General features: G+C 34.0%; 1 protein-coding gene across 3 annotated transcripts in view; it reads left to right on the top strand.

Annotated features, from left to right (window-relative positions):
- LOC145680858 (uncharacterized) overlaps positions 1-22,233 on the top strand; it is a 109,507-nt gene that overhangs the window by 69,967 nt on the left and 17,307 nt on the right. For all 3 annotated transcript variants that reach the window (XM_081751992.1, XM_081751991.1, XM_081751990.1), the window contains exons 9-10: positions 11,080-11,214; positions 17,294-17,454. In XM_081751992.1, coding sequence (XP_081608118.1) covers positions 11,080-11,214; positions 17,294-17,454 — 296 coding nt within the window. The remainder of the gene's footprint in view (positions 1-11,079; positions 11,215-17,293; positions 17,455-22,233) is intronic.

Raw genomic sequence — 22,233 nt, 5'->3', positions numbered from 1 at the left:
CTTCGTTCTATTTCAATGATTATCCTTCCAGATAAGCAGATTACACACACCTTTCTGATTCCTTAAGATTTTCTTTAAAGTTTTGTGCAGTCAAGTGGCTGGAAAACTCGAAAGTCATTAAATGAACCTTAGAAATGATCACACCTCTTAGGAAGTATATGAGTGGTGTGTCCAAAAGAGCCTCCTCAAACTAAGAACTTCAAAAAAGTACAATAATTTGTGCGGGGTCAGCTTCTAGTTGCGGAGCTTGAGTTTCTTCAGTCAGTTGCACTTGAGTTGGAGCCTTTTCTTGCCATATTTCAGTCTAATTATTCACTTCTGCCATTCATGTACAGGGAATTGTACAGTATTGCAACCAGAGTCATTCGCAAAAATGTCTTGAATGGAATAAACAACGCCAGAAAGCTCACTACCATTGATTGAGAAATCCGTCCAATATCAAAATGATTCAGGATGTAGATGTTGGTTTTGGTGCTTCTGTTGCTTGCAAAGGTTTAAAAGATCTTGAGATATTGTTATTTCGGAACCAATGCAGAGAATTTTTGATCACTCTGTTCAAGAAACTGGTTAAAAGGTACCCATTGGCCTGCAGAATTGTTAAAGGGGCCTCTTGTCTTTCACCAGATGTAATGGCGAATAGCTCATTACGAATGTCTCGTAAGTGAAACTGTTAATTATGACACAACAATAAATAAAGCCATACCCCATCCAGGATGAAAGTTAGTGTATTCTAAGAGGTAACACTGAGATGATAAGATTAGGTAAATTAGATGTGCAGTCTTTATTAATTACAAGTTGCTAAAACAAAAGTGTAAAATACTTCTAGCGTTCATTTTAATCGGTCATTGGTAGAGGGTATATATATATATATATATATATTGTAGTACTTGGCCAAGAAAATTCAAGAAATTTGGATTCTCAAAACTTGTAGACACCCTGTTTCAGTTCATATGTACTAGCTTTTATTATAGAATATGGAATGTTGCCTGGACCTGAAGTGGCGTGGGGTTTAATTGTTTTAATGGTTTCGATTACATCTAATTTAGTAATAATAGGAATTCCAATTAGAGAATTATTACTAACAGTGTTAGGAGAACATAACTTAAGAACCAAAAACTTGCACGCACACCATGACATCTCATATGGTATTAATCTCGATAAGATCTACCAACTTTTCAAATTTGGTCAACTGGAAAAGTTATTGGCCATCAAATTTCAGGGTTGAACTTAAGAAACTTGTTAAGGGATTTTTAATAAAGATTTTTTAAACATCAATGAAGGGCATTTTTTTCCGTTATAGGAAAACGTACTAGTGCATAATTTTAATAATAATAATAATAATAATAATAATAATAATAATAATAATAATAATAATAATAATAATAATAATAATAATAATAATAATAATAATAGCAGAAGAAGAAGATGTCTCAATCTATACCATACTTTACCACCATAACCATATTATTACTTCCAACTCTAATATTTTTTTTTTTTTCATTTTTGCATTACATGCTGTTCGAGTTATTAAAATTCCACTTACTATGTTGAAGAACGATTAAATAAAGCAAAATATTATACTATCACAGGCAAGTGTTTATTTAGAACAAATATGTATTTACTTGCTTATTTATACTCTCTACTGAGGTATGAGCCTGTTGTGAACATGTATTATGAATTTCAAAAACTGTAATACAGTTAAATTACAGAACATAACCATAATGTTATACAATATTAAATAGGCAATGTTAACAGAATACCAAGTATAAGAGAACGTCCGTTCTGCCTTAATACAAAAGTGATAAGTTTTTCATGTCATATACCTAATGCTCTTACAATTTGTCACTAGCTTACGCTTTTATGGAAGAAAATTCAATACATATATTGTAAAGATTAAAGCTTATTTTAAAGTGCTTTATATATTAAGTTGTAGAACTCATTTATTCGTAGTAGAAATTCAGATAAATATGGGAATAATTTATATATACTTTTAACCCCTTAATTAGCAAGCATTGATAGCATTACCATTAAAATATTTAGTTTGCTTTTTTGGTTGAACCATGTCTTTCTGATCATAATTTCGTAATTTTGAAAGTATTTTTGTATTTTGGTTACAAAATACAGGATGGTTATTTCAAAGCATCATTGCCATAAAATAGGTCTTATGTGTAGCTACTGAGCAACAGTGCCCTGTTATGCTCAAATATAACAAGAATACTCTCAGTAATTAGCAACAGTTTCGTTAAAATGTTTTATTACATAGCAAGAAACCACAAATAAAAAGTAAGAAAAGAACTTTCGCGGAACGTAGAAGATAAAGCTTCTACAATACTAAATTTGATTGTCCCCTGTTGACGAAGATTAGAAGTATCTAAAGAAGTGACCCGCAAATCATGTATAAAAATATTATATGAAAGCAATAATACCAATCAAATAATCACTGAAATTATAATTCGTGCGGAAAACGCAATAGAATGCAACATTGCCAAATAAAGGGTTAAGAAGAAGAAATCTGGTAATTTGTTACACATTTACGAGCAATACTAAAGAATACTGAATTTTAGGGTTCAACGTGAATGTTATTTGTAAATATTTAGTAATGAATATTTTGTTTAAGCGTTTGTTTAGGCGTTTGTCAGTGATTAAGGCATTCTTATAGATATAGAAATAGTAAAGAGATGGATCGTTGCAAAATTTAAAGATTTGTAGGATGTTCTGTTTGGCATTTAAAACGAACTGACCGTGTCTTTAAAAAATAGATGAAATATACTAATAACCATAGGCGCCGACTTGAAGAAAATATTGGGGGGTCCAAGCAATGAATAAATATATCATCCGTATTCAACCGTTTTCAATTAACTGCTTGATGAAGGCCCCGTCCCCCCAAATCTCGATCCGCTACTCCGCTGCAAAATTCACACTGCATTGATTTTCACTTGTCAGGTCAGTGTTGCCAGAGTGTTGGTTGAAGCTTCAATGCTCTATTCAACACCAGTCTGAAAACCGCCTTTTCTAAAGAATAAGAAGGCTGTAAGGATGAACACGAGCGACTTCGAGCGAGTTTTCTTTGAAACCCGACTCGACTCGAAACAGACATATTTAAGCTCGACTCGAGAACTCGGCTTGAAAAATTTCCTCCAACTCGACTCGAATTCAGGTCGAGTTTCGAGTCTAGTCGAGCCAGAACGAGCCAAATGGAGCTAAATTTTATGTAGTTTCAAGTACTCTCTTCAACTATCCTACATAGACAGTGTAATTATTATCAATGATACTACTGTTACTACGTACTAGGCCATCGTTCACGAGACTCTGGATTTGAGTTCCGGAGACGCAAGGATTTGGCTAAGGCCAAATATTGTTAAAAGTTATAGGGCGCTGGGCAAACATGTTCGAAACAGCTCGGCTCGGGCTTAGGGTTGTCGGCCTGGGTGAGCCGATCTAACCGATGGCTCACCCAAACCGAGACGAACAGAGCTGGTAGCTCAGTTGGGGCGAATCGATGGCTCATCCCAACCATGCCGGCTCGCGCATCCGCTCCGTTGAACTGAGTCGAGCAGGTTTACATCACTACCCGGGTTGAGCTTTTGTTTGGGCTCAAAAATTCGACCGTGCAGGTCTCAGCCTTGATGGTAAGAACTAAAGTATATACTTAAATTGGTGGTAACGACATTTGAGGACTCGTTATAAAATCCTTTGTCGTCTCGTTATCGAGACGAAACGAGATACAGGCAGTGTCCCCTCTCGTGAACAATACTAAAAGTATTCAACTTTATCGCTTACATTTCTCATGGCTTTCGATTTCCAGTCTAATCATGCCATGATTTTAAAACGAGTTAAAACGAGCTGAGCGAGCGAGCCATTTATTAAACTCGACTCAACTTGAAACTTGACCTAAAAAACAGCGACTCGGTTCGGAACTTGACTCGAGAAAATTATGTTTGACTCGACTCGGAACTCGATTCGAATTCGAGTCTAGTCGAGTTTTAGCTCGACTCGTACCCATTAATAGAAGGTTATTCCTAACGTTGAATTAAAGGAATGACGAAGTTTACAACATAAATTCTTGCTCCTCTTTGTTAATTCTTCCTCGGCCGGATTATATTGGAGGGGCGAGGACCCCACCTCTAAATATTGGGGGGGTCAAAAGTGTCCTGCCCCCCCAAAGTCGGCGCCTATGCTAATAACATAACGAGTTGATTCTCAAAAATTTAGATAGTAATTTAATAGAAATTGGAATTTGACATGATAAGCCTTATTGCACCTCTTAATTTACTTAGCGCAAAACAAACACTACTTCGGTTCGAATTTAATTATATGTTTTTCTAATAATATCACAGTTACAGTTGCTTTAAGAAAGTTACCTTTCGTTTGTTCTATATTGTTTATGAAAATACAGTAACTTAATGGTAATCGATGTACTCAGTAAAATTTTATTATTGATACTTTGCCCGCGTTTAGAATCAATCTATTGGTAGATCCAAATAATTGTCTTACTATGACCAATGTTTAGGCTGACTTTCGGTACTCTGTAATCATTTAGCCAATCGGTTGTTCACTGCATTAAAAGAAAACCATAGTTATTAGTACTGTTGCAGAAAAGTAAGTATAGTGTTATTAACCTAACTTCATGTCTGGGTGAAGCGTCCTAAATAGTAATATTATGCTTCCTCTGATGCCCACCAAACTTCTAGACTCAAGAAAAGAATTTTAATAAATGTAAATGTTGGGTGGGGTTTTGTTGTAAGGGCCTGGAAAAGAACGGAAATTTTGGGTAAAAATGCCTTTAAAATGAAAACTATTTTATATTTACTAGTTTACAGTTAAGATCATTGAGTACTTATGTTTCTTGTATTAGAACAGGGAAATTTTGTGGCAACAAATATATGTGCACCGCTTGTAAAAACACTTTGAAGTTAGCACCGTGATAGAATGGAGTTATGGCTACAAAAGCAACTAAAATGTAATCCTAGTTAGATTAATTAATATAGACGTATTTAAATTATCTTAAGCAATCTTATGAAGTTTCCACTTGATGGCAGGGAAGTGTTAAAATAATGGGGCCAGAATCATTTTAGTTAATGTGTTAAAATGAAATATAAACTTTACAGAGAAGTTTTCCTTGTGCTGTGCAAAGTTTCCGGAAAATTTGAACCCATGAGAAAAAATCTTTTGTTCAGAAATATTAGCGAAAGCGGGAAAAAATAATTTTAAAACTATTTCTTTGCCTGATACTAATCTTACTTGCTGTAACATGTCTGCACTATATATACAATAAATTTCGATAATAGGAAAAATAAAAGCAACAGGTTTTAATTTTAATTTTTAGTTTTCTGATTTCTGGTAAAATCCCTCTTTATTATTTGCATATTTTTCGAACAACTCAAGAAGAGACATGATCTTATTTACACATACACATATACACAGCACAAATGAGTAAATTTGAGCAGCGAGAAATATATTAAAGGATTGAATATGTGAAACTTCCGTTTAATTTATTTCTATAAAACAAGCAAAATTGCCAAACCGTCGCACTAAAGAAATTTGTTTTCATATAGAATTTTGTACGTAAATTTTATATAACAGTCTATATTAGAATGTTAAATAATAGTAATTATATATTTTAGTGCGTGAGTACTAATGAAATTTGCCTACTTCTCTTTCTTTTAAGAAGTAATTTGGTTAAAATTAACAAAAACTTCACCAGATCAAAGAGTATATTAAGAACTCAGTTTCACTCAAGAGCCCTATTTGTTGTAACAGAAACTCTTCAATAAAGTTGTATGTAACTGTAAAACTTCTGTAATTAATCCACATCCATGAATAAACGTTAAAAAGCACGTAAAGGACATGAGTGCAGATCATTAATTTTCAAGAATAATTGCAACAGTTTTATTTTCGAGTGTTTTTTTAAAATATTCGCAATATTGAAATTTCTCTACTTACATTTTTCACGCGTTCGAAAAAAGAAACCGTTCTATTACTAGTAAAATTAACCTAATACAAAGAGTTTTGTCCTTTTCCTAATTTTTGCAATTTTCCGGAAAAAAAAAAACGAAAAAAAAACTTTTTTACCAACAGGTTTAAAATTTTCAAAAATTTTACATTAGATGGGGAAAATATCATATTAAAGAAATCTAAATAATGGAATAAAAGTAAGAAATAGTGCCTGCAAATACTAAAAGAAGAGTTTAGGATATACTCTCAACAAAAATAGGAGACAAGATTGTATTATATGAGGATGTGTGGAAAGTGCGCTTTAAGAAACTCCTGTAAAACCCGGGTAAACCGTAAAGCTGAACTTTCGTCACTTTCATGGGTTGTGGATTAAGGTGTTGGTCTTATTGTGTCAGAATCTAATATTAGTGCACTTAGTGACAGAGGTGGTATTTGTTTAGATGTATTGTGATCATTGTAACGTTCAACCAGCAGTCTTAATATTACAGTCAACGAGCGTACAAAGAAATACTTCCTTAAACTGTAAAAGCTGTCAACTAATCAGAAACAGCGGAAACAATGAATGGAATCATTTTGTACATTATCTTGTTCATGTGAACATGAAAAACCTGGATGAAAAAAGACATTGATATTGGAGTAACGTAAGTAGACTTTAATCCCGTAGTATTCACAAATTAACACATAATAGTAGACATTATAATGAAAATACATGAAAACAAAAAACCACGTGCACTGTTATAAACAAAATTTTCTTTAGGCGTGAACAGTGGAAATAACACTAACTGTAGATAAACAGTAGTGTGTTATCAGTAGTGACAAGTAGTATAAGTAGTGTGACCCCACTCTTGGAAGCCTCCACCTAAAAAATTGGGAATCAGCCCTAGAAGATCAATATGAGCCAGTGAGACGAAAGAAGACCCAGAAACAATTTTGGTAATTACGAAGGGATGCTAGCAGTCAGTTTAAACCAGCAAGCAAGAGAGAAGACGATGGTACAAGAGAAATTTTCCGAACATCGTTTGAAGAAGGTAAACAAAAAATTCCAATAATAATAATAATAATAATAATAATAATAATAATAATAATAATAATAATAATAATAATAATAATAATAATAATAATAATAATAAAGAAAGAAAGAAAGAAAGAAAGAACAAAAAACCGAGGTACTCAGAGTGTAGAAGATGATTGCTCAAGGGATATGAATATGGTAAACACTAAGAGGCACTCAAGTTCATTGATAATAAAATACAAGATACAAAAAATTGGTAGAGGCAAAATAAATACACTCAAAGAGAAACTTACAAAATGGCTCATCTATCAATGTAGAATAGAGGGCATCATCTTATATAAAGGAGAAAAATCAAATACTAAAGATAAAAATAAAAAACTGGAACTAGACTAATCATTATTAAAGGTAAAATAGGAAATGAGAAGATTCTTCCTTACATTACTGTAGAGCACGAAAGAAATACATTCGCTAAAATAATCAAAAAAAGCCTTGCATTACTGCAGAGCACAAAAGAAAGACATTCTCTGAAATAATCAAACAAGGGAGAGACGGTTAGAGCAAAACTAATCAAAGAAGGAATGGCACAACAAAGGCAAGTCATATTCCTAAACGGAAAGGAGAACGAGACAATTAAAGATTTACAGACCAAGCTTGTTAAATATTTAAACCAATTAAGGAAAGAGTCAAAGTTGTCTCTATCAAGATGATGGGTGGATCACTAATCATTGAGACAGAAATAAAAGAAAATATAGAAAAAATATCAAGAAACATAAAGATGATGGAAAAATTCAAAATCGAAGAAAAAGGAAGAAAGTACCATTGGATATTATATCCAATGTACAGGCAGCAATGAAAGACACGGATAATTTGACCCCAATAATCAAACAAAGCTTGGAAGATAAGGATGTGGAATTGGCAAAGAAAGAAGTAAAGCCAAAATTCAAAACAGGACCGAAGAATGATGTCAGATGCCATTGGTAATTGAAGCTCCAAGTGAAATCTACAAGAAGCTTCTACATACAAATAAAGTATATCATTTATACGAAGCTCTAACAATGAAGGATTTCGTTTCAATTCCTAGATGCCTTCGCTGCTTTAATTTCGGACACATCCAACGGTTTTGCAAAGAAGACAAACCGAAATGAAGATGAAAAAATCTCGCCAAAACCCAAAATGCGTATACCATGCCAAAAAAGAAAGAAGAAATGTACAGCTTCTAACAAAAAAGAGTACGTAGTACACAAACTGTTATGTGAAAGAGAAATATGTCGAATTGGTTATGGATGAGTGTTACATTGAACTCATATTTGGGATAGTAGCAAAGATAAACAGAGTGCATCCGGAAATGAGCAGAGCGAAAACTTGGATAGGAATTCCTTATTTTCCACAATTATCGACAAAAATTCAACATATTCTTGCAAAGCATAACATATCTGCTTCAAGTATCCCCCCAAAAGTCTACAAAAACATCTCACCGGATTTAAAAGTTATTTTGTTGATCCACTAAACAAGTCAGGCATTTTACTGCGTCCAATGCAATGTGACTTCACATATATAGGCCAAACGAAACGCAGTATTAACACGCGTATTAAGGAACATCTTAGACAACCAAAAAAGTCACAAGAAGAAGGCATGTCTGGCATGGCCCTTCATTTAAAACAACATTCACATAATATAAATTAAGGTAATAGGTTCAGAAAAAAAAACCGGGAAATTAAAGAATCGTTCTTTATTCATAAATACAAACCTGCATTGAACCTTGATACTGACAACATTGATCGAACTTGGGAACCTACCTTTGATGCCTACTTTGAATCTGGCAGTAGTGACGTAACATAGACACCGCACCTTCTTGAATTCAGTTCACTCCTTTCGTAGTTCGCTCTGCTTATTTCCAGATCTACTCTGTACGTTACTTTTATTTAGTAGTATGTATTCCTTGTTTTACACCTTTTATTTCCTTTCCGTTTTAATCCCTTTCACCTTGCCACTGAGGAAGGAACCAGCTGTAAGTTCCGAAACGTCTAAAGTGTGTTTAGGCTTTCCAAGAGAGGATTCATTAGTAAGTAGCCAATTTTTTGTTAATTTGGATCATCCTCTCATGCGCCCACATAATTATAATTACAGGGATTTCTGGTTTTTATTTTCACCTTTGTCAACTTTTGTTATGATTGGTTGAGTCCGTTGACCAGCCAATCAGCCTTCAGAACCAGTTTCTGGGATCCTGTTATATTTAGATGCAATTCCCTCTTATTTTTACAGTGTCTGATGAAGCCAATATGTTCAGTTAGTTAGCAAAACTGTTATACAGTTATCATTTTTTTTTTTAAATAAATGATTTGTATTTCTATTTAAGCTATTTAGGAGAGCAAAGCTAATATAAACCAGTTAGAATTCAGAGGGTTTTGTCCTTCTTGGTTCAAAAACTACAATATATCTTAGCAAATGGAAAAGAAAACAATAATGTTACAATACAATATGGTTTTAGTAAGTTTTCTCGGGCTATCAGCCAAGTTAAAATATTGATTTCCGACGTTTCGAATGCAATGACTCATTTGAAACGTCGGAAGTCAACATTAATACCCACAACCAGAAAAGATCCACAAAGGTCCATATTACGACCATTACTTTTTTAAATTTATATGAATGATGTATAAGTATTTAAATTAAGAGGTAGAATAACTTTACTTGCTGATGACAGTGCTATAATTTATACGGAAGATGTTATAGAGGAATTGATATCATACATTAAGGAAGACACATCCACACTATATCGTTGGTTATACAGGGTGTTTCAACGTTTGGCAGGTGATTCCTGACATCAAGATAAGACAAAAAGTATAGACCAACCTGGGTGCACAAATACTTCCTTTCGGAGTTATAGGCTGCCAAAAACATGATAAAAATAAACTTTGAAGGTCCATAGTTTCAAAACTATGGGGTCTACCGTAGTCGGGTTAAGACTTCACTTAGGAACCTATCCAAAAATCCATGTTTCAAAATCCTATGGTACTCACGCAACAATTTTTATAAAGGGAGTATGGCTACGGGCATATAATTTGAAGTACTCACCAACTACCTCTAATTAAACATACTACATTTGGTGTACTTATAAAAAAAAATTATTCTTGTATGTACGTGCATAATGTACTTACACATAATATACACAGTAATTTATTTGTAATAAAGAGGAAAGATCGCCATAGTTATAATACAAGGAAAAAGAATGAAATTGAAACAGACAGTGTTCATTCAACAGCTTATGGTATAGTGCTAAATCTAATATCACTAAGACTTATAATAGACTACCCAGAAACTTGAAGGATGTAAAATCAATCCCATTATCTAGAAGTTATAAAAACGAAAAACTAAGACGTCGTAGAGATATTGACATAAAAAATACGAAAAAATTACAAGATAGATATATATACTTAGTTCTTCAACATGAATTAGTGCCCGTTGGGACAAAACATGTGGGAAACCTGGACGTTACCGATTCCTCTTCAAATAATTTTATCAAATATAAAATGTGGGAAATGTGGAGGCTAACGATTCCCCCTGAAGTATTTATCGTCAAATGTAAAATGTAAGAAATTTGGATATCCAATTTCTTTTGGATATTGTCGTTTCTGTATTTTTTGAAAATCTTTTTTCGCTCTTTCTATTTGATTGATATTTTAATGTAATCTTATTGTGTTACACTATTTGTGAATATCTACTTGTTGTTGAATGAATTTTATGCAATTGGAAGTCCAGTATAATAATGTAGATTATTGCCTATTCCTTAATTCATAAACTTTTTTTAAATCGTTAAGAAAACATATTTTCTTTTTTCTCACTTTAGTTAAAGGTGCTGCAGTAAACTCAATGCTAGATGAAGGAAGAAAGTGCGAGTGTTCTTTTATACGTCACATAGTAACAAGCTTTAAAACTATTGATGTCATTCACTAACCACAAAAAATAATTTCCTTGATATTTGTAAATATGAGATGTTAGACAAAAATTGTTTCTAAATATTTCATAAAAATGATGTACTTTTATTTTTAATGATGCACTAAAGTTGATTACTAAGCTTTTCTTTTGTCTATCTTTTATTTTGTCATTTTTTTCAGTACTGCTTCAAACTTTTAACAAAGGCAGAAGCAAAAGATGCGACGCACTACTGCGATAGATGTGGAACAACTGGGGACGCCCGCAAACAGTGCACAGATCCTGAACTTATTAACATGAATCGGATCAAGAAGCAGGTATGTATATTGCTATTATTATTAGGACAAATAGTCTAGAAATATGTTTCTCTACTTTTTTTCTAAGCACTTGATAGTGATAGTTCTTAATGTTATCATGTAATGGAAACATTTTCCATTACGTTTTATTTATTTATTTTTTATTTAAATTAATTAATTAATTAATTTAGTTTTGTTACAAGTTGTGATGGCGTAGTGTTTGAGAAATGAAATGAAATGAAATCTTTTCAGTTTTACGACTCACAGTTATGCTGGCTAGGCTAAAGAAGACGGTGATGATGAGAAATGAGTAAATGGTGGAATAAATAAAGTGGAAGGAAACGGGAGAACCCCCAGAAAACCCACGCACAGGATGTTTTTCCACCACAAAGCTTATTGACGCGAGCTAATATCGAACCAAAGATTCCATGCTCCGGAGGTGAACACTTTACCACTAATTTCATATTGGCGCAAAGCGATCAAAATCTGACGGCACGAGAGGATGAGGCACCACCTCCCATTCGAGTTCCTGAATGGTGATTTCGGTCATATTGGCGATGTAGTAGTCGTGTTGTCACGTTGCATAAGAACGCAATTCCGCGTATTCAGTGGTTTTTGCTGAATTGTTTCATTGAGCCTGTTATTATTAAACGTTTAACACCGTATTGAGTGTTCGGTTGCTCTCAAACAGCTCGAAATGAATTACGCCTTCTCAGTCCCACTATACATACAGCATGGTCTTCGACGACGCTCTTGTTTTGCTCGATTGTTTGTAAGCCATTCTTTTTGCTGCTTTAAATTGTCGTAAAGGCACAATTTTTCATCGCTTGTGACAATGAGGTAAAGAAACAGTTTTTTGTGACTGTATTAAGCGAAGTCGAGCCAACAACTCGGCGGCAATTGTGGAGTGTTAATTTTTGTTATTTTCGCTCAAAGTGTGTGGCTGAGCTTCTAAACGTTACCCATTAAGTGAAGGTAATTCACCACTGTTTTTTTTTTTTTTTTTTTTTTTTATCCTTTCTTCCTTCTTTTAAATCATAACCAATTTGCTCTGTCAATTCCCTGGTTGTTTGACGTGAATTTTTGTGGAAAGTATTCCATCGCTCTTCATCGAATTTAATTAATCGATCTGTGTGTGATCCATCCTTGAGATCAAAATTTTCACTTTTGAAGAGCGAAAACCAACGCCAGGCATTGTTTCTTCTCCACACACAACACATGTTCCATGAAGCGTGGTTTCATTTATCCGGTTATGCGAATGCGTAGAATATGCGGTACTGGTCTGCTGGGAATCTAAATATCCTGCTCGAAACACCTCTTCATGACCCAAAAATTGGTCTTGGGTGGGCAGTTTCTGGGATGCGTGTAGTGAGTTCAGTGCTTTTTTGAAGCTCAAAGACTTCTTTGAGGTAGTCTTTGAGCTGTTCGGGCGTGTTTTAGCGTCGCACCATAGTGCATTCAAGTGTAACGGTATGGGTGTTGACATTGTAACTTGGAGAGGTCGGATAGGAACTTTTGTAGCCAAAGTGAAAATCAAGTGTAGCAAACTGTACGGAAATTCTGATTTTAGTGTCTCGGTCCTGAGAATGTTTTCTCTAGGGCTAATTATTGGAATACTGTTAGTTATAGGTGGGATTAAGATGAATCCTGGACCCAAATCAGTAGATGATCTGTACAAAAAACTTGAGGAAACGGATCAAAAAATAGTTGGTATTTTCAAAACGACTAGTGACCTAAATTCGCAACTTGAAGTGGTAATGACAGAATTAAGTGCAGTGAAAAAGGAAAACGAGAAACTGAAATCACAATTGGCTTTTAATTGTGAACTTTTGGACAAACTTGAGAAACAATCGCGTCGAAACAACCTTATATTTCGGAATATTAGTACATGTAATCGAACTGAGTCATGGAAAGAATCGGAAGATCGTGTAAAGGAATTTGTGACCATCGTCTTGGACGTGGACTCAACAGTCCTATCATTGTGAAATTCTTGTCGTACAAGAAGAAAGATGAGGTACTTAAAAATGCCTATCGAGCAAAAGGAACTCCTGTAATTATTACAGAAGATTTCTCAGCATCGGTCAGGCAAACGAGAAGACATCTCCTCCGTTATTTGAAGGATGCTCGCTCACAAGGTCACCGTACAAGACTTCAGTTCAATAAACTGTGTATAAATGGGAAGTTATACACACTAGAAGAGCTTCAAGCACGCGATGAAGGAATAAAAGAACGTCATGAGTTGAACCGAAATACGAAAACAGAGGTTACAACATTGAGTGTGGACAATCAAAGTGCTTCCCTCAAAAACTTGTCTAGGTGGAAGGAGCCGCCACCCGCTTAGAAGAGGTAACAGAAGAAACCAACCCGCGCGACCTTGAACCAACCAGCCAGATATAGGGATTGACAGAAGAAGGAAAGTGAAGAAAATGAAGGGGGTGTGGGTAAGTCTTCTTTCTCTCAAAACAGCGAAGTGTACAATCAAGTGGTATGTGAAAACAGTGGTGACACTAGAACAAGGACTGCTTTACGCGTCTATTATCAAAATGCAAATAGTTTGCGTGGTAAAGCCAACATTTTTTCTGCAATGTTCTGTCGCATGATTATGACATTATTACAATAACAGAGACATGGATAAATGAAAAGCACTATGATGCGGAACTATTTGACAATAGATATACTGTGGCGCATCAGGATCGCAATGTTGATAAACTAGGCAAATCTAGGGGAGTTGGGTTCTTGTGGCAGCTTTGCAGAAATACAATCTCAATATAATAGACAGCTGTGGTGATGAATTTGATTGTGTTATTGTCAAAATCACGACTGGGGGTAAAACAGTTTTTATATGTGTAGTTTATTTCCAACCAAATTCAAGTATAGCTGTGTACTTTTTTTTTTTTTTTTTTTTTTTGAACGTATTGAAAGTAAGTGTCCCCAAGGCTGTTCTGTTCTCCTGGTTGGTGATTTTAACATTAGAGAAATAGAAAATAATGAATTTAATCTGGAAAATAGTACCGTAAAATGTCAAAATTTACATAATTTCATGTTTTTTTTTTATGATATGAAATCTTTTAATCAAATACAAAACAATAATAATCGTACTCTAGATCTAGTTTTATCAACACTAGAATCTGTTGAAATTATCAGGGAATTGCTCCCATTAGTGCCAGATCAACATCATCCCGCTATAGTAATAAATGTGCATCATGAAAGTCGTTCAAAAGTAGGTCATAATTCTAACATTTTTGGCTAGAATTTTAGAAAGGCGAATTTTATGAAATTAGATATTAGTTTAATGTGTGTCGATTGGGAACGCCTAAGGGAATACAATAATGTTAATGACCTAGTGAGTAGGCTATATGATATTATCTATAAAGTATTCGATACTTGCGCCCCTCGCAGGAAAAACTCTGCCTCGAAATTTCCGTGCTGGTTCACTAAGGATATAATTAATAAATTGAAAGCTAAGGCAAGTTATCGTAGGAAATTTCAACTAAAAACTAGCAATAGTACCTCCTATTACATGGAATTTGCTCGTTTGAGAAGAGAAGTTAAAAATGACATCAAATTAGCCTGAAACATTCTTACATAATACTGAAAATATTATTACTAAGAATTCAACTGAATTGTGGAATTTTATTAAAAATAGGAAAAGACATCTACCGTCGAAATCATTAAAGTTTCACGGTCATAATCTCTGTAGTAACGAGGAAATAGCCAATACTATTGCGAAGTTTTTAGATCAGTGTATGTTCCCTCTTCAGAAACGATACTTGATCCCAATATAGATCTGGGAGATAACAGATATGGTGGCATAGGATCACTAAATATTTGCCAGATAGATTTGAAGGAAATAGAAATGGCTATTAAGAACCTTAAGTCCAAAACGGCAGTTGGTTCTGACGGACTTTCCTCCTACATTGGGGGTATATTTAAATATCCCCTATTAATTGCATTCAATTTATCACTAAGAACAAGCACTTCCCCAGACAAATGGAAAACAGCTTTAATTTGTCCAATTCCGAAGTCCAACAATAGTCAAGATATTACCAATTTCCGACCCATAGCAATATTACTTGCTTTTGCCAAAGTATTTAGGCATATCTTGTATCGACGAATCCTTAATCATGTCAAACCGGTCATTTCAATTAAACAACATGGCTTTATTTCACAAAGATCCACAATAACGAATCTTGCAATTATTGCAGATTTTATAGCGAATTCATTAGATGTAGGCAGCCAAGTAGATGCAATTTATATTGACGTTGAAAAAGCTTTTGATAAAGTTAATCATAACATAATACTAGAAAAATTAAAGCTTCTCCACTTTTCTCCGTCCCTGATTAAATTCTTCTCATCATACCTATCTAACCGTAAACAATCCGTTCTTTATAATGCATACAAATCTAAAGAATATATTGCATCCTTAGGAGTCCCTCAGGGTTCAAATTTAGGACCATTGTTATTTCTCTTGTTTATTAATGACTTACCTGACTGTATTCCTGACCATGAAAAATTACTATATGCCGAGTATCTAAAAGTATATGCTAAAATCAATTCTATGGACAACAACATTAAGCTGCAGCAATGTCTATATCATATTGGTAACTGGTGCTCTTCGAAATCAGCTTGGGGTCAATGCAAGCAAGTGCAAAGTATTATCATTCACTAGGAGCAAATCACCTCGTCACTTTGATTATGAAATTAATAAATATATAGTAAATAGACATGATTCAGTTAAAGATCTTGGTGTTACGTTTGATGCTAAGTTAACGTTTGACAGTCACATTGTAAATATAACAAGTGAAGCATTCAAGCTTTTAGGATTCATAATTAGAACGGGAAAAGAATTTAAGAACTGTTCAACATTACAGAAGTTGTACAATGCATATGTTCGCTCAAAGTTAGAGTATGCTTCTACTATTTGGAATCCGACTCACATAAAACATCGTAAGCAACTAGAAAGAATACAGACATTTTTTTTTAAATTTCTAACATATAAAGAAATTCACATTTATCCTACTTATGACAGCTGTAAAACCATACTTGCTAACTTTCATCTTCCCACACTAGAACAAGTAACGCAAAATATTTTGGATTGTCCTGATTTAGTTTCTTTATTGAATTTTCATGTCCCCACATTAAAAGTACGTAGAAACACTGGTCTTTATTACTGCAAAAAATCAAGAACTAATATAATGATGAAATCATCAATCTAGAGGACAACAGCTTTGTATAATAGAATGTGTTCAAATAATAATGAATTTGATATATGTGATATGTCGCCTAAGAAATTTCGATATGCCATTATCATGAGTTATCAAGAGTTATGAACTCAAGTTATGTTATCAAGAGTTATGAACATGTAATTGCGTAATTTACAACACTGTAATTGGGCTATACCCTGTTGTGTTGACAATAAATAAATAAATAATAAATAACTGAATAGTAAAGTTTATTGTAGCTTCTTGCTTTTTTTTTTCTGCGAACTCACACAAGAAATATTATACTCCTACTTCCTAGAAGATGGAGCCACATTTTGAACTTTATCTATACTTCCACATGCCACACTTCGAACGAATCCCCTGCTTGAAGTCTTTATGGAAGAGTACACAATAAGCAAGGAGTTTTGGCCCCGTCGTTCCCTGGATTTGACCTCCTGTAAATTTTATCCCTTTGGGGATGCATAAAGCAAATAACTCCCATACTCAGGCTGAACTGCTGTAAAATATTACCAACACTATCAGGAGGATCACCCGGAAAGCTACAGGTAGTAGTCAATATGCTGCGACAATGCCGAAGTGTCTCGATGTTAACGGGAACCACTTCCAATACTTTTTTGTAACATGCAGATAAGCCAACGTTTAGATTTCCCTACTCTTTCGGCCGTGTTCCTTATTACTACTCCATGCTACTTTTGTGTGCACTCTATAATATTTAGATACTTAAGATATAAACGAGTATATCTTGGGTACTGACGTCAAAGTGAATATATTGGAAACATTCCAAGATGTCTCGGTGTAAAAATATATATCAATGAATTTACAATAAGTTATAATGCGTTGTTACTGTCGTACAATTATAATAATTTTAATTACTACAGGACCTATGCTTGCTGAGAAGAGCAATTATGTTGTGTACAAGATTCACTCGCATGCATAATGGTGTCTTGATGCGTGAATTGGACATTGAAAAGAATCTCGCTCGCAGACTTATGGACAGATTGGAGAGAGAAGACATGTTTGTAGAAGCAAAAGGAAAGAGGTAAGTTAGTCTAAACTTAATATTCTTTTTTATAATTTTAGACAAATATTAATATTCGTTATTAATATATATTTTAGATGTAAAAAGGTACAAATGAAAATATGCAATTTGTTTGCATCCTTTTGCACCCTTGATTAACTAAACGATTTGTACAGGGTGTCTATCGGTCACGAAAGTCACGAATGTCACGAAAAAGTCACGAAATCAGAAAACGTTCACGAAAGTCACGAAAAAGTCACGAAATTTAGCTTTTGGGTCACGATTTTTTTAAAACTGTACCGATGTAAGCACATATTGGAAAATTTTGTTTTATAAAACGTCAAAATTCACCACCAAAAATGTCTATGGTCGGCTTTAGACGCTACCAAATCGCTAGTAAAGTACGTTTCTATCGCATGGATCAAAATTCGGCCTAATTTGTACCCAAATTCGCTCTTGAGAATGTTAGGAAATTGTGTGATTTGGTAAAGAAAAGGTCACGAAAAAGTCACGAAAATTCATTTTGGAATTTTAGTAGACACCCTGTTGTATACACGCCTTCGGGATTAACTGTCCCTGTTTTAAACATAGCTAGAATTTGTAATGCCGATATTAAGTATGTTAAGGCAATCGCGGGGGGAAAATTATTTGTAAAATATAATGACTCTGCATTTAGAAAACAGAAGAAAATGGGTAGATACGGTGACTATTCCCAAGGATTTCTTTTTCAAAAAAATTGTAGCCTCTCAAACTGAACTATCTTTTGCACAAACCATAAATAACATATATGTAAGAAAATGTAGTTCCCTTTGGCAGATAACCATAAGACATAGGTAGGTAATAAATAAAAATGTATTTGAGAAAGTTCTTACATCATTGTTTAAAACACATACAGACAAAAAGGACAACATTCAAAGAGATTTCAGAGCATTCAATGAGTGCCTCGTCACTCAATTGGAAAGAGAGAGAAATAATACTAAGAATCGAAAGGCTCTTCATCGTGTGTTATTACAACTACTTATGACAAATACATTTGTATGCAAGGTTATTTTTATATGCATCCTACTTAATTTCCTTGTGTTCTTTTAGAAATAACATTCGTAGAAAAGATGTAATTTAGCCCCCATAGCAGAACATGCAGCGATCTGCTATGTGATCGTAGAAAATTTGCCGCACCTATGCAGAAAAAAATGCCAGAGGAAATAAAATAGCCAACAGAAAAGTATAAAAGCATGCCTGCTTTGTGCAGATGTCTTAAATGCACGGACGACTCGCATAAATATTGTTTGCTTTTCATTAAATCTATGCAGAACTTGGTAACCAGCTCAAGAAATGAAGGAAAGTTTTTTTTTTTAATTGAAGACTCTCTTTAAAATTGCAGTAACAGATTTCCGAGATAAATACTCTGTTGCAGTAAAACTAATGATGTTTTGTTTGAGTATACCATAGTCTGAGACCATATGTGAAAGGTGGGGTTCAGTGGTTACTAATGTGACGAGGAAATGCCAGCAGCAAAGGATGGACTTTCTGTTAGTGATGATATTGGAACAACAGACCAGCTTACATACATTATCCTAAATGGACCCCCATCAGGCTATATATATATAAAAAATAAAATTCCTTAAAGCTTTTCTCATTACAAAATAGGTGTATCGTATCATAAATAATTTAAATCTGCTTCTTTTAGCAGAGCTTTCCAAAAAATGTGACTTCACAGGTTGTAACTAGAACTACGATTACCACTGAAAACTGTTTACCATGCTTCATATAACGCTGTAATAAAAACATGAATAGTATCATCTTGATTTTTTATTTTGTAATTCCTGCAGAAAATTTTTGACTTACAAAAGCTCATCGCAGAAAGACAAAGAAAGTTCTGCCACAGAAAGACAAAGGAAGTTCTGCCATCGGGAATTTAGCAGTAGTGCATCTGTTTCTAGCATCCCATGTTCATTGAACTCAAAATGCTTCAACACTTTCCTTTATTGAAATAAATAATATGTTATTAGTAAGCTACTCTGTAATTACATATTTCTTCATCAGTTTGATTGATTTAATTAAATTGGTACATTTTCGTATTTTTATGACTAAAGGCGACACATAGTCAATATTGTTTTGGATATGCTGCCTTGATAATAACCTATTTTTATTTAATCTATCAGTATAATATATCAAAGCTTTATCCCTATCAGTATATATCAAAGCTCTATCCCTATCAAAGCGTTATTACAACTTGAGGTTGACACAGACCTTAGGCTTAAATATTTGGCTCTATACCAAGTGTTCCAGACCACCCATACACCCTTCTAGAAATCTAAATAAGTAAATTAAACACAAAACTTTAGAAATAGAAGACTGTTTCGTGCAAGATATATGGATTCCTAGCAGACTAGTGCCACGTACTCTGCTCAGACACGTAACCCAATAAATGGAATCACGCTTCGTCGGACATAAATACAGCAGAGGGTCCAAATACCAGTTCGCAATCATTATCAGTAACCAATTACATTGTCAGCAACTCGCTTACCTGTGTCCAGTTCCACAATTGGTGGACACATATTACTTGGTATAGTTTCAGATTCAAAGACTTCAGAACACACTGATACGTGTTCATGACACATCGTCCTTCTAGGATAGTTTCCGGAAAGACTTTTGCGAGCTTAATGTTGTCCGCTTCTGAATATCACGGACGACTTCGCCACAGACTCGGCTTAAGGCATTTTTGAAAGATTAAAATATAGAGAGAATAGTTGTACAAAATTTTAATTTCCTAGAGAGAGAAAACTTCAGCATCACTTCCCACTTCGCTAAAAAAATAAAATTATACCCAAAATCTACTTTCAAGAGAACTTCTATACCAAATTTCAAATACCCACCCTTAGAGTTTCGGAAATCACATAAACGGCGAAAAATCGTTCAAGCGTCTCATTTTTCTTTAGGGGTTACTTATCATATAACTTCATCCCATCCTCAACCTAACGTTCATTACACCATTTGTACAAAATTTCAAGTTTCCGTACCCCACAATTGGTGAAAGGCGAAAAATATTCTAAGCCGTTATTCCCCCTGTAGGGGTTGTATTTCGTAAATCCCGTCCTATCCCCAGCCTAGATTTCACTCATAACATCTGCAGAAAATTTCAAGTCTGTGCATCTGATAGTTTCGAAGATCTGATAAACGATTAAAATATTTATAATTTCTTTTCTTTTGTAAAACTTTGTGTTATCTTCTGCCTATAGTACAACGAAAGCTTTTCTACAAAATTTCAAATTCCTACTTCCAAAATTCTGTAGATCTCATGAACGTGAAAAGGTGCATTAAACTCTCACCCTCATTTCCTTAAGGTTACAGTATGTAAAACTCCGTGTTGAATGGGAACATTTACTTATACAATTTGAATTAGCAACCCCCAACTGTTTCAGAGATCTGATAGAGGATGAAAAATATTTTCAAACCTCTCTTTTCCTCGTTAAAAGTCGCATCTTGTAAACTTCCGTCTTTTCATCGGCCAAAAGTATTTATATTTCTATGTTTAATAGTTTCAGGGATTTGGTAAACGAAAAAAAAAAATCCAAATCCCCTTTTCAACGTTAGAGATCGCATTTCGATAAACTCTGTTTTATTCTCATCCTGGAGTACCTGGAGAATATTTAAAATCTAACAAACAAATAAATAAGAAAAGATAGTACGACATATTTTAATGAAAGAAGAATTCAAAGAGGGATAAAACAGAGATCTTCCTTGGAGCCTCTGCCCTTCTCAATTGTTATAAACGATTGACCACAATTAATTAATGGCGTCGGTATTCCGATATAAGCCGATGATATTAAATTGTACAAAATTATTAGAGATTATAATAATATAAAGAGTCTCTAATGTTGACAAAATGTTATTGGAAACTGAGCTAATGAAAATAAAATATGTCTGCTGATATTAAAATCAAATGGAGAAAAATCAATGTCATACATTATATAAGGAAAACAAATTATATGGTGACCAGATATAAACAAGGGAACCTTAGAAGAAGCTACAAATATAAAGAAGGACATCTATTGAAAAGTTGTTGTATGATGAACATACTGCATGAGAGATATTACGAAACTTGTACGTTTTTTTAATTAACTTTGTACATGAATTTTAATTATATTGATGCATATATTTCACTATACTTGGTTTTGTTAGACCAGAACTAAGGATATGCATTTCCAGTATGCAAATCTGTAGCTGAAGTTCATTCCCAAAAAATGAAGTGACTACAATAGAGGCTTATCAAATACTTACGTTTTAAAACCAGATAGATTTTACCGCTTAGAACTATATCAACAAACAATGTTTTCAAAACCGACTTCTTAAAAAAAAATAGACGCGTGTTACATGATCATGATCAGATACTAGTAGAAAACTTTCAAAATAATAAATTATCCAGAATTTACTTACTTCAAAACATTTTATTGAATCGAACGCTAATGAAGCTTCTACCATTTGATTCGATTGGCATTTGTGTGTGTGTTCATCTATCCGTGCGCCCGTTCCACTATAATTCTCGTAAAATTTACCTGATTTTAATGAAGCTTGGTATGTGGCTTCTTTCCGCTTGCAGAAATGACCCTATTATTTGGGATTGCAATCCGTCAAAAATAAGGAGGTAAAATCCCTCCATGTTGTAAGTTTGGGCATTTATACACAGTGTTGCATTGATAGCTTGGCAAAGGTTTGTACCATAAAAAATTGAGATATTAAAGATGTTACGGTTGATCTATGAGTACCTGATTATGTGAGTTCATTTACGAATGTTTCCAG

The sequence above is a fragment of the Thermobia domestica genome, chromosome 3 (assembly GCF_964235325.1).
Source record: "Thermobia domestica chromosome 3, izTheDome1.hap1.1, whole genome shotgun sequence".
In the NCBI taxonomy this organism is placed as follows: domain Eukaryota; kingdom Metazoa; phylum Arthropoda; class Insecta; order Zygentoma; family Lepismatidae; genus Thermobia; species Thermobia domestica.
This window is presented reverse-complemented; position numbering and strand designations above follow the sequence as displayed.